Source organism: Oncorhynchus clarkii, chromosome 23 (assembly GCF_045791955.1).
Source record: "Oncorhynchus clarkii lewisi isolate Uvic-CL-2024 chromosome 23, UVic_Ocla_1.0, whole genome shotgun sequence".
NCBI lineage: Eukaryota > Metazoa > Chordata > Actinopteri > Salmoniformes > Salmonidae > Oncorhynchus > Oncorhynchus clarkii.
In genome coordinates this window covers 43,850,841-43,865,138 of record NC_092169.1, presented here as the reverse complement: position 1 = coordinate 43,865,138, position 14,298 = coordinate 43,850,841, and the positions used below count along the sequence as shown (strand labels likewise).

Sequence of the window (14,298 nt, the reverse complement as noted above, 5' to 3'; positions counted from 1 at the left end):
TCTTTATCTCTGTGCCACTTTCCACACAGAACTAGCCACGCCCCCTGTCACTCAAGGAGCGCATTTGATGTTCCTCAACCACGAGACACTTGCGTTCAGTCTGCATTAGTGAGGGGCATTCTGGCTCTTCTCAGTGAGTCGGCTCATTCAGCTCAGCTCACCAAAAATAGCCAGCTCTTTTGGCTCCCAAACGCCTCTATAAAAAATATATATGTTTTGTATTTTTTGAAGTCAAACAGTTTGAGATAGTTTGACTATGATTGGTGTTAAAACAAATTCTAATGAAATTAAATCACACACTACCTTAACCACAATGCATTTAAAAATGCATTGGTTTGTTATGAAAAATAATGCTATTTAACATTTGCATTTAAAGTATAACTTTTTTAATGTATATAAACAAAGTGCATATAAATGTAACAATTCAAAATGAATACAATCTGAACAACATAATAATAGAATATTGCACCATATCAAAGAAAAATAAATAACAATGTGCAAAACTGCAGCATCCCACTTAAAACATTAAACTGGTCCCTCTTTTCTCCCTCTTCTTTATTGCCATGTTATAACCAGCAGCACACAGCAATGCTGACCACATTTAGCTTTTATGAGAGATTTGCATTCAGAAATACAAGCTGCCTCACTTGAGGTGCTGATGCGGTTTCTTTTCTCAGTAATTATTTGTCCTGTTTTAGAGAAGACCGGATGTGGCCACTATTCAGAGCCGTGGATAGACAGAGGCCTTGTTCTCCCACCAGCTCAGAGGATCTGTAGATCTTTGGAGGAGGACCTCCATTATGGCATCTCCTGAGGGATTCCTTCCTGCTGTATCCCAGTTGCTCTCTCGTCAAACAGCACGTTTGTGGCACTACTGCTGGTGCTTCTGCTCCATCTGCTCCCTCTTCTTCTTGTTGTCCTGGTGCCTGAGCCAGCTGACTGCTGGGGCTGTCCCTCCCTGCTGCTGAGGTTATTATTTGAAGCGCCTCAATCGCTCTGGCATCACTGAAGGCTAACTTCTTAAACCTGGGGTCAAGTGAAGCGGTTTCTGATAGGTGATTATATTCCATTCTGTGGGATTTTCTGTCCATTGATGAGCATAGGGTGTCCATCAACTCTGTCACATGTCCTGTAGTTACATTTGCTTCTCTCTGGCGGCTGGCTGTGAATCGCTGCAGACCCTTACACAGTAGTATCATTTTACATCAGGAGTATCACAGTAACTAATTAGTTCAGGTTCATGTTTTGCCTACTGATACTACATTCTCATCTACTGCTCATATACATTTATAATACTGGATTAAATATTGATGTAGTAATAACTGCTTACTCACTTCTCTCCACTGATCTCCACAGTGATCTGCTCAAAGGGTTCCAGGACTCAGCACACCTCCTCCACCACCTCCCATTCCTCTTGGGTTAGAGCATCACCAGCTGTATTGACAATTGTCAGGGTATAGATGGCCTCCTTTGACTCAAGAAACCACTTCAACATATAAAATGTTGAATTCCAACTTGTAGTGCAGTCTTGTTCAGGCCTCAGCTCAGGCATCCCCATCTGTCATTGTGTAGACTTTAGTTTTTCAGCACCTACTGTGCTCCTGTGGAAGTATTCCACAGCTGCTTTCACTTTGTCCACAGTGGGCTTCATCACCTTCAGAGCATTTCTTACAATCAAGTTGATTGTGTGGGCAAGACATGGATGATGGGTCCATTTAAACATTTTCATGGCTTTGGTTATGTTAGCTGCTTTGTCGCTAACACAACAGACCACTTTTCCATCTACTTGCCATTCTCTGGCCACTCTCAACAGTTCCTCTGCCATATTCTCTGACGTGTGTGTCGCTGAACTCAAAGAAGTCCAGAAGACCGCTAGACATCGAAAAATCTTCAATGAAGTGATTAAAAGATTAAATGATGCATCCAAATGCTACTGTGCTTCAGACTCATTTTCAGCTGTTTTCACAGCTGTCCTTCCTCTCTCTCATCGGCTGCTAAGTGTGTGACTGTGTGAGTAGGCTCGGCCCTCCCTCAACAGGAACAACGGGTGAGGCTGTTAGTCTGAGCAGACAATCCGAACGAATGTGCGCTTGACCATTTAGGCCTATATCATTTTTTAAATTTTTTGCTTCTTTGAATTAGTTAATTCTATTAATTTAAATATTTTGATTATTCATATCTTAATTGTTTATTTTTATAAATAGATTTGGCTCTTCTGATATGGGAGCCGGCTCCCAACGTTCACCTACAAGAGCTGGCTCGTTTGCAAATGACCCATCACTGGTCTGCATGGTCAATGCAGCACATGCAACAATGTTGATGACAACAACGCTGTTTTCACTTTGCTTCTTAATATAATTCCACTAGCTTTTTATACTGAGACTATTAGTTTGTGTTTCTTACATCAGCAAACAGATAGTTTGTCTTTCCTTAGCAAGTTGCCCTAAATCTTGTGAGACGCTAATTGTTAGACGCTAATAGCTAACTAGCTAATAAATGTACTGAGTAAGCGCAATTGTAGCTAGCTAATACTGCCTGATAATACCAGCGATGGTGTAGACCTAAATCAGCATGTTATTTGTGCAACAGTATCTTCTAAATCAAAGAGGAATATGCAAAGCAAGAATATGTTAGCTACATGAAGTAGCTAAGAGAAAACATGCAATGTAGCCAAAGCTTATAGGGTCCCCTATGAAACAATCATCAACACTTTAGTTCCTACCCTGTCACAATAACTCCTCCCTGGCATTTTAATTTGTTGTGTCATGACGTTGCCCTCTTTGGGTACAGCAAGCCCCATCCCCCTCTCCCTGCCTCCTACAACTAGGCTGCTGTGGTCAGAGAGGTCATAATTTCCTGGAAGAGATTGTCTCCTCATGGCCACAGTATAGAGACAGAGTGAAGTTTCATAAAGAACAAAGTAATTTCTTCCACCTCACAGAACTTGAGGTCCGAACAACATTTATGTTCCGGATAAGGTATAAAAAAAATCAGTGAAGAATCCAGCTAACAACTGGTCCGTTTGGTACAAGTTTGTAAAACTCATGGGAGACGGTGTGGCCACATTACCATAACGCTGTTTATATAATAGCCTCAGATATGAGGTTTACATCTAATTGTTGTATAAGATGAATGAGTGAGGATGATACTGTTTGTAAAATTGTGTAATGTGATTTTGGACTTTTTAATTAATGAAAGAAATTCCCTTTTGAGTTTAACTAAATCAGAGGACCGCCCAAGAGCCCAGTTAGGGTCGGGCATCCTGGGACAGACCCTTTTCTGCAATTCCGAATAAAACCCCGACCTTGAGAATTCCTCAATAGACCATGTTTTTCTCCATTACGAGAGGACAAAGGTTACAGACCATGTTTTCTCTCAATCATGAGAGGACAAAGGTTGCAGACCAGATGGCTAAATATTTTAACCATACCACGTGGTTAAACTCTTAGACTATCGATACCGACAGAATAAGAACAAGTCTTTGATATTAATTACTAGTCTGCAGCTAGGAATTCGGTATCATTGAACGTGAAGGACGACAACCACCGAAACATCCATTCTACAACAACATGAATGAATGTCACTCTGAACAATCCATTCTAACCACGACAGAGAGAGAGGACGGAAACTCTCCAACAGAAACAAACTTTTCAACAGCGATCAAGACGACGCACTGAGCGTAAATATATATATTGATGGCAATTGTTCCCGAATGAGTGAGCAAAGGATTAGCATTTCAATTGTTATAATTATCAACTGTGTGTTGTCTTCTCAGTCGACCCCCACTTCCCTTTTGTACAACAAGCTGCCATGCCGGTTTAGCCCACTAGGGCACATTCCCTTATTTCTTGTAACCATATTTTCTTTGTTTGTTTGCTTATGCATTACTTAGTTAGTAAATAAATTATTTAAGACTATTGATGTATGGATGACTTATAGTGAAGACTGGGTTCGTGCAGATAACCAACAATGACGTTTGGAATGAGACTAACGTGAGGTAAAGTAAATAATGCATTAATTCGATGACTAATTGATCAGATATAAAACATCTGAAAAGTTATATTATTGAATATTTTCCTTGGTGCCCCGACTTCCTAGTTAATTACAGTTACATGATTAATCACGTAATACTAATTACAGAGAATCTTTGATAAAAACGAAATGTCTTCATTTAATGATAGTAAAGACATCTCAAACAACACTGTATTCAAATTGCCCACTATTATATTCTAAATATAGAATTAGAATAGTCATTCTATTTCCATGATTCCAACAGTTTTGCTCTAATTCGCAAGTTAAATCGCAATCGCAACATTTAGTTAAAAATAAGTCCTAGATTATTTTCCCATATCGTGCAGCCCTACGTGGCAGTGTGGAAATGATCTCAATTGAGCAGTGGTGTGAAGTACTTATATAAAAATACTTTCAAGTACTACTTCAGTCGTTTTTTTTGGTATCTGTACTTTACTATTTTTGACAACTTTTAATTTTACTTCACTACATTCCTAAAGAAAATACTGTACTTTTTACTGCATACATTTTCCCTGGCACCTAAAAGTACTGAATGCTTAGCAGGACAGAAAAGGTCCAAATCACGAACTTGTCAAGAGAACATCCCTGGTCATCTACTCCCTGGGCCTCTGATCTGGAAAACTCACTAAACACAGTGTTGGAGTGTGTCCCTGGCTATCCGTGAAATTGATTTATACTTTTACTTTTGATACTTTAGTATATTTAAAACCAAATACCTTTAGACTTTTACTCAAGTATTATTTCACTGAGTGACTTTCACTTGTACTGGAGTAATTTTCTATTAATGAATCTTTACTGTCACTCAAGTATGACAGTTGGATACTTTTCCCACCACTGCAGTTGAGTTCAGTAAATGATAAAAGCACATAAACTTGTTTTGGTTGAAGTTGAATTGAACAGTATAAAACAATCAGAATGGAGAAAGACTCATTGAAATCACTTAGAATGTACAGTTGGTCAGAAGTTTACATACCCTTAGGTTGGAGTCATTATAACTCGTTTTTCAACCACTCCACAAATTTCTTGTTAACAAACTATAGTTTTGGCAAGACGGTTAGGACATCTACTTTGTGCATGCACAAGTCATTTTTAAAACAGTTGTTTACAGACAGATTATTTCACTTATAATTCACTGTATTACAATTCCAGTGGGTCAGAAGTTTACATACACTAAGTTGACTGTGCCTCTAAACAGCTTGGAAAAGTCCAGAAAATTATGTCATGCTTTAGAAGCTTCAGATTGACTCAAATTATGTCAATTAGCCTATTGGAGGTGTACCTGTGGATATATTTCAAGGCCTACCTTCAAACTCAGTGCCTCTTTGCTTGACATCATGGGAAAATGAAAATAAATCAGCCAAGACCTCTTAAAAATAAATTGTAGACCTCCACAAGTCTGGTTCATCCTTGGGAGCAATTTCCAAATGTCTGAAGGTACCACATTCATCTGTACAAACAATAGTACAGAAGTATAAACACCATGGGACCAATCCTATAACAGCAGCAAAGGACCTTGTGAAGATGCTGGAGGAAACGGGTACAAAAGTATCTATATCCACAGTAAAACGAGTCCTATATCGACATAACCTGAAAGGCCTCTAAGCAAGGATGAAGCAACTGCTCCAAAACTGCCACAAAAAAGCCAGACTACTGTTTGCAACTGCACATTGGGACAAAGATCGTACTTTTTGGAGAAAAGTCCTCTGGTCTGATGAAACGAAAATAGAACTGTTTGGCCATAATGACCATCGTCATGTTTGAAGGAAAAAGGGGAAGGCTTGCAAGCCAAAGAACATCATCCCAACCGTGAAGCACAGGGGTGTCAGCATCATGTTGTGGGGTTGCTTTGTTGCAGGAGGGACTGGTGTACCTCACAAAATAGTTGGCATCATGAGGTAGGAAAATATGTGGATATATTGAAGCAACATCTCAAGACATCAGTCAGGAAGTTAAAGCTTGGTCGCAAATGGATCTTCCAAATGGACAATGACCCCAAGCCTACTTCCAACGTTGTGGCAAAATGGCTTAAGGACAACAAAGTCAAGGTATTGGAGTGGCCATCACAAAGTCCTGATCTCAATCCTATAGAAAATGTGTGGGCAGAACTGAAAAAGCTTGTGCGAGCAAGGAGGCCTACAAACCTGACTCAGTTACACCAGCTCTGTCAGGAGGAATGGGCCAAAATTCACCCAACCTTTTGTGGGAAGCTTGTGGAAGACTACCCGAAACGTTTGACCCAAGTTAAACAATTTAAAGGCAATGCTACCTAATACTAATTGAGTTTATGTAAACTTCTGACCCACTGGGAATGTGATGAAAGAAATAAAAGCTGAAATAAATCACTCTACTTTTATTCTGACATTTCACATTCTTAAAATAAAGTGGTGATACTAACTGACCTAAGGGATGGAATTTTTACTAGGATTAAATGTCAGGAATTGTGAAAAACTGAGTTTAAATGTATTTGGCTAAGGTGTATGTAAACTTCCGACTTCAACTGTATGTGTTGCCACCCTAGGATCACTCACTACTCATAAAGCAAATGTACAACTTTTATTATTCAAAAACTAAAAATACAGTCATACCGTCCAATTCTTTTTAAATACAATGATATAATATTTTGGCCATATCGCCCAGCCCAACAGGGACATGGATCAAACAAGGTCTGGTCTACAGGGACATGGATCTAAAAGGCCTGGTCTACAGGGACATGGATCTAACAAGGTCTGGTCTACAGGGACATGGATCTAACAAGGTCTGGTCTACAGGGACATGGATCAAACAAGGTCTGGTCTACAGGGACATGGATCTAACAAGGTCTGGTCTACAGGGACATGGATCTAACAAGATCCGGTCTACAGGGACATGGATCTAACAAGATCCGGTCTACAGGGACATGGATCTAACAAGATCCGGTCTACAGGGACATGGATCTAACAAGGTCTGGTCTACAGGGACATGGATCTAACAAGGTCTGGTCTACAGGGACATGGATCAAACAAGGTCTGGTCTACAGGGACATGGATCTAACAAGGTCTGGTCTACAGGGACATGGATCTAACAAGGTCTGGTCTACAGGGACATGGATCTAACAAGGTCTGGTCTACAGGGACATGGATCTAATAAGGTCTGGTCTACAGGGACATGGATCAAACAAGGTCTGGTCTACAGGGACATGGATCTAACAAGATCTGGTCTACAGGGACATAGATCTAACAAGATCCGGTCGACAGGGACATGGATCTAACAAGGTCCGGTCGACAGGGACATGGATCTAACAAGGTCTGGTCTACAGGGACATGGATCTAACAAGGTCTGGTCTACAGGGACATGGATCTAACAAGATCTGGTCGACAGGGACATGGATCTAAGAAGATCTGGTCGACAGGGACATGGATCTAACAAGGTCTGGTCTACAGGGACATGGATAATGCAGGGATACCAAAGCAGATATAGAAGACAATTTAACCAGAACAGCTTATCCTATTGTTTTCTCTAAACCTGTCACAAACAAATTACATATTTTCAAACACCAAATGCCAATTACAATAAAAAAAATTACTTGAGTCACCCTTTGGGTTAATTTCCATCACCTTGTGAAGAGGAACAAGATGCATTATAGGCAATGAAGAACCATATTCTAATTCTAGCCTTTGGATATTGATTAAATGCTGCCCTCTGTTGGTTACCAATATGTTTACTGAGAGAATGCATCTGACATTTGGTTATTACGTAAAACAGAACCATTTCTGAGATCTCATACTGATTGAACAAATCAAAGTGTTTGCTCTCTTCTGATCTTCCTTTCACAGCAATATCTTCTCCCTCATCATCACCATACACAATTTAAAGACAAAGCTGGATAAGATGAGAACGCCTTCAATCACCTCTGTCTGTGTTTACTTCACCCTGCGATATCATACGGCACCGTGGACATCAGGGAGAAAATAGAACAGAGGCTTAAAGGTGGTGGTTTTTTTCAGGAGCTTTTGGCTATATTCCCCAGAGGTTCCCCAGAGGAGGATGCACACTGATATCTAATGCTGCCTGCCTCAGCCTCTCCTCCAGGGGGCCCTGGCTATGAGGCAGAGGAGAGGACAGCAGAAAGAACCCAGAGGTGAGACAGGCTTACTTGATTGGAGCAGTGGGGTTTCCTTGACGCACCCTCCTCTGCTCCACGGTCATATAGTCCCACTTGAAGACCAGATTCCAATCAAATCCTAGAGTGGGAAAAACAGGTACTGATTAGGTTAAGGGATTTCAAGTAAACAAGAGTAGATTCATTTTGATAACAGGAAAAGCTGGTTGTCAGTGTTTGTATTTCTCTTAACACTACTATCCTTTTCACACACAATGCCTAACTGATAGGTATTATATTACACATCTGTGGCGTTCCCTCTATCTACATTTTTAGATACATTTTTTATTTATTTAAATAGGCAAGTCAGTTAAGAACAAATTCTTATTTACAATGACAGCCTAGGAACAGTGGGGCAGAACGACAGATTTTTACTTTGTCAGCTCGGGGATTCGATCTAGCAACCTTTCGGTTACTGGCCCAACGCTCGAACCACGAGGCTACCTGCCGCCCCATATGGCTGTACATTACACTTCTCATAAGCCCTATAGAGTGCAGGAGCCATGGGAGTGCACAATGTAATCTGCCTATATCCCTAGACAAATCAATCAAATAGTTTCCATTCCGAAGGCGGTGCCTTTTTCAAGATTTATCACACGCTTATTCTCTCCTTTGCGCTCACACACATGCAGCCAACCAGCCAGCCAGCCAACCAACCAGCCACTCAGTCAGCCAGTCAGTCCGTCAGCCAGCCACACTCCAAGAAACAGACTTCTTTGGCAGAAGGTGACATTGGGTACAGAGTGAAAACTGCCATGTGATTTTCCAGCCTGCCCTGGAGAGGAAAAGAAAGCTGCAGGTATAGATGAATGGGATTTACCTCCTTTGAGATCGGCCGAGGCGCCTACGTACTGGAAGTTGTCCATGTTGATAACGTCGATGATGGGGGAAACAACACGCGTTTTGTCCTGTGGGAGAAGTAAAGAGAGAAAGATGGGACACAAATATGCAGTGTTCCACTAGATTATATTGAAATAAGACTCAGGGACTGAAATAATCAGTCAAAACCACCACATCATTTCACAACCAAGCACTAGATAGAAGCTGAATAACAAATTACAGTCCAAAACAGATCTGTGGAGAGTCAAACGCTTGTCCACATATTCACTTAAATATATGAGCTTAACACAGCCAGAACACAAATAGATTTCCAAGAGGGAAGTACAAGATTTGCTGAGAGTGACATAAAATCAGATGGATTGGATTTTTCCAGAACTATTCCAAGTCTTGATGGAGCAGCAGACCTACAGCAGTGACTGTGTTCCATTGAAGTTTTGTCATACCAATGGTGAGTTAGAGTAACATTTTTGGGGTCACATAATCATATTTATCAGATGGTATTGCGGGTGTAGCGAAATGCTTCTGTTCCTAGCGCCAACAGATTAGTGATATCTAACAATACACACACATCTAAAATTAAAATAATGGAATTAAGAAATATAGAAATATTAGGATGAGCAATGTCGGAGCCTGGAGTGTGTGTCAAATCAAATGGTATTGGTCACATACACATAGTTAGCAGATGTTAATGCGAGTGTAGAGAAATGCTTGTGTTTCTAGTTCCGACTATGCCGTAATATCTAACAAGTAATCTAACAAATTCACAACAACTACCTTATACACACCAATGTAAAGGGATGAATAAGAATATGTTCATATCAATATATGGATGAGCGATAGGCAAGATGCAGTAGATGGTGTAGAATACAGTATATACATGAGTTGAGTAATGTAGGATATGTAAACATTATTAAAGTGGCGTTATTTAAAGTGACGAGTGATACCTTTATTAAATCAATTTATTTAAGTGGCCAGAGATTTGAGTCTATGTTGACAGCAGCCTCTCTATGTTAGTGATGGCTGTTTAACAGTCTGATGGCTTTTAGAAGCTGTTTTTCAGTCTCTCGGTCCCAGCTTTGATGCACCTGTACTGACCTCGCCTTCCGGATGATAGCGGGGTGAACAGGCAGTGGCTCGGGTGGATGTTGTCCTTGATGATCGTTTGGCCTTCCTGTGACATCGGGAGCTGAAAGTGTTCTGGAGGGCAGGTAGTTTGACCCCAGTGATGTGTTGTGCAGACCGCACCACCCTCTGGAGAGCCTTACGGTTGATGGCGGTGCAATTGCTGTACCAGGCGGTGATACAGCTTGACAGGAAGCTCTGGATTGTGCATCGGTAAAGGTTTGTGAGTGTTTTAGATGACAAGCCAAATTTCTTCAGCCTCCTGAGGTTGAAGAGGCACGGTTGCGCCTTCTTCACGATGTTGTCTGTGTAGGTGGACCATTTCAGTTTGTCTGTGATGTGTACGCCGAGGAACATAAAACTTCCCACCTTCTCCACTACTGTCCTGTCGATGTGGATGGGGTGGAGTGTTTCCTGCTGTTTCCTGTAGTCCACGATCATCTCTCCTTTGTTTTGTTGACATTGAGTGGGAGGTTATATTCCTGACACCACACTCCGAGGGCCCTCACCACCTCCCTGTAGGCCGTCGCGTCGTTGTTGGTAATCAAGCCTACCACTGTAGTGTCGACTGCAAACTTGATGATTGAGTTGGAGGCGTGCATGGCCACGTAGTCATGGGTGAACAGGGAGTACAGGAGAGGGCTTAGAACGCACCCTTGTGGGGTCCCAGTGTTGAGGATCAGTGGGGTGGAGATGTTGTTTCCTACCCTCACAACCTGGGGGCGACCCATCAGAAAGTCCAGGACCCAGTTGCACAGGGCGAGATCGAGACCCAGGTTCTCAACCTTAATGACGAGTTTGGAGGGTACTATGGTGTTAAATGCTGAGCTGTAGTCAATGAACAGCATTCTTACATAGGTATTCCTCTTGTCCAGATGGGATAGGGCAGTGAGCAGTGTGATGGCGATTGCATCATCAGTGGACCTATTGGGGCGGTAAGCAAATTGGAGTGGGTCTAGGGTGGAGGTGATATGATCCTTGACTAGTCTCTCAAAGCACTTCATGATGACAGGAGTGAGTGCAATGGGGCGATAGTCATTTAGTTTGTTACCTTAGCTTTCACAATGGTGGCCAACTTGAAGCATGTGGGGACAACAGTCTGGGATAGGGATTGGTTGAATACAGCCAGCTGGTCTCTGAGGACGCGGCTAGGGATGCCACCTGGGCTGGCAGCCTTGCGAGGGTTAACACGTTTAAATGTTTTACCCACGTTGGCCACGGAGAAGGAGAGCCCACAGGCTTTGGTAGCGGGCCGTGTCAGTGGCACTGTATTGTCCTCAAAGCGAGCAAAGAGGTTGTTTAATTTGTCTGGGAGCAAGACGTCGATGTCCGCATTGGGGCTGGTTTTCTTTTTGTAATCCATGACTGACTGTAGACCCTGCCACATGTGTCTCGTGTTTGAGCCGTTGAATTGCGACTCTACTTTGTCTCTATACTGATGCTTAGCTTGTTTGATTGCCTTGCGGAGGGAATAGCTACACTGTTTGTATTCAGTCATGTTTCCGGTCGCCATGCCATGATTAAAAGTAGAGGTTCAGGCTTTCAGTTTTGCGCGAATACTGCCATTAATCCACGGTTTCTGGTTAGGGGTTGTAATAGTCACAGTGGGTACGACATCTCCAATGCACTTGCTAATAAACTCGCACACATCAATGTTGTCTGAGGCTATCCGGAACATTTCCCAGTCCACGTGATCGAAGCAATCTTGAAGCATGGAATCCGATTGGTCAGATCAGCGTTGTATTGACCTGAGCACAGGCGTTTCCTGTTTTAGTTTCTGTCTATAGGCTGGGAGCAACAAAATGGATTCATGGTCAGATGTGTCGAAGGCAGGGCGCGGGAGGGCTTTGTATGCATCACGGAAGTTCAAGTAGCAATGATCCAGAATTCTGCCAGCTCGTGTCGCGCATTCGATATGCTGATAGAATTTAGGGAGTATTGATCTTAGGTTAGCTTTGTTAAAATCCCCAGCTACAATAAATGCAGCCTCAGGATGTATGGTTTCCAGTTTACATAGAGTCCACCGAAGTTCTTTTAGGGCCAACGCGGTATCTGCTTGGGGGGGAGGGGAGGAATATACACAGCTGTGACTATAATCTAAAATAATTCTCTTGGAAGATAATTTGATTACAATTTGATTGACTTACAATTTGATTGTAAGAAATTCGAGGACAGGTGAACATAAGGACTTGAGTTCCTGTAGGTTGTTGTTGTTCTACACCGTGCATCGTTAATCATAAGGCATACACCCCCGCCCTTCTTACCAGAGAGATGTTTGTTTTTGTCGACGAGATGCGTGAAGAAACCGGTTGGCTGTACCAACTCTGACAAAGTATCCCGAGTGAGTCATGTTTCCGTGAAATAGAGAATGTTAAAATCTGATGTCTCTCTGGAAGGCAACTCAAGCCCTAATTTCGTCCACCTTGTTATCTTGATTTTGGACATTGGCGAGTAATATGCTAGGAAGAGGTGGATGGTGTGCTCGCCTTCTGAGTCTGACCAGTAAGGCCGCTCCGTTTGCCTCTCATGCTGCGACCACGTTGTTTTGGGTCGGCCTCTGGGATAAGATTGCATGTCCAGGGTGTGTGTGTGTGTGTGTGTGTGTGTATGGAAAAAGTCAAGGGGTCTGAGTACTTTCCGAAGGCACTGTATGTGTGTAAAACTATGAAATAACACATATGGGATCATGCAGTAACCACAAACGTGTTAGACAAATCTAAATATATTTTATTTGTGAGATTCTTCAAAGTAGCCACCCTTTGCCTTGATGACAGCTTTGCGTACTCTTGACATTCTCTCAACCAGCTTCATGAGGTAGTCAGTCACCTGGAATGCATTTCAATTAACAGGTTTGCCTTGTTTCAAGTGAATTTGTGGAATGTCTTTCCTTCTTAATGCGTTTGAGCCAATCGGTTGTGTTGTGACAAGGTAGGGGTGGTATACAGAAGATAGCCCTATTCGGTAAAAGATCAAGTCCATATTATGGCAAGAACAGCTCAAATAAGAAAAAAGAAACGACAGTCCATCATCATTACTTTAATACATGAAGGTCAGTCAATATGGAACATTTCCAATAACTTTCTTCAAGTGCAGTCCGAAAAAATCATCAAGAGCTATGATTAAATTGGCTCTTATGAGGACCGCCACAGGAAAGGAAGACCCAGAGTTACATCTGCTGCAGAGTCTAAGTTCATTAGGAGTTACCAGCCTCAGAAATTGTTCAAGTTACAGACATATCTCAACATCAACTGTTCAGAGGAAACTGTGTGAATCGGACCTTCATGGTCAAATTTCTGCAAAGAAACTACTACTAAAGGATACAAATAATAAGAAGAGACTTGCTTGGGCCAAGGAACACAAGCAATGGGCATTAGACCGGTGGAAATCTGTACTTTGGTCTGATTAATCCAAATTTGAGATTTTTTCTAACCGCCGTGTCTTTGTGAGACGCAGAGTAGGTGAACAGATGATCTCCGCATGTGTGTTCCCACCGTGAAGCATGGAGGAGGTGGTGTTATGGTGTGGGGGTGCGTTGCTGGTGACACTGTCTGATTTATTTAGAATTCAAGGCATGGCTACCACAGCATTCTGCAGCAATACGCCATTCCATCTGGTTTCAGCTTGGTCAGACTATAATTTGTTTTCCAACAGGACAATGACCCAACACACCTCCAGGCTGTGCATGGGCTATTTGATCAAAGAAGGAGATGGAGTGCTGCATCAGATGACCTGGCCTCCACAATCTCCCGACCTCAACCCAATTGAGATGGTTTGGGATGAGTTGGACCGCAGAGTGAAGAGAAAGCAGCCAACAAGGGCTCGACTCCTTCAAGACTGTTGGAATAGCATTCCAGGTGAAGCTGGTTGAGAGTGCCAGGAGTGTGCAAAGCTGTCATCAAGGCAATGTGTGGCTACTTTGACAAATCTCAAATATAAAATATATTTTGATTTGTTTAACACTGGTTACTACATGATTCTATGTGTTATTTCATAGTTTTGATGTCTATGGTACACACTGACCTCTGCCACCCTTTCCAGGAGTGGTTCCAGCCAGTGCTCATTACACTCGCAATGGCTGTCCAGGAAGGTGAGAACACTGGCAGTGGCTGTGTCGGCCCCTCTCACCCGCGATCTCATCAGACCTGTGGAGGAGTAACACGCCTGAT

The 14,298-nt window shown here is 42.2% G+C and overlaps 1 protein-coding gene across 1 annotated transcript in view; it reads right to left on the bottom strand.

Annotated features, from left to right (window-relative positions):
• LOC139381171 (polypeptide N-acetylgalactosaminyltransferase 2-like) overlaps positions 1 to 14,298 on the bottom strand; it is a 136,561-nt gene that overhangs the window by 5,917 nt on the left and 116,346 nt on the right. Inside the window, exons 7-9 of the mRNA XM_071124556.1 lie at positions 14,153 to 14,274; positions 8,991 to 9,078; positions 8,165 to 8,252 (exon numbers count right to left, since the gene is read on the bottom strand). Coding sequence (XP_070980657.1) covers positions 8,165 to 8,252; positions 8,991 to 9,078; positions 14,153 to 14,274 — 298 coding nt within the window. The remainder of the gene's footprint in view (positions 1 to 8,164; positions 8,253 to 8,990; positions 9,079 to 14,152; positions 14,275 to 14,298) is intronic.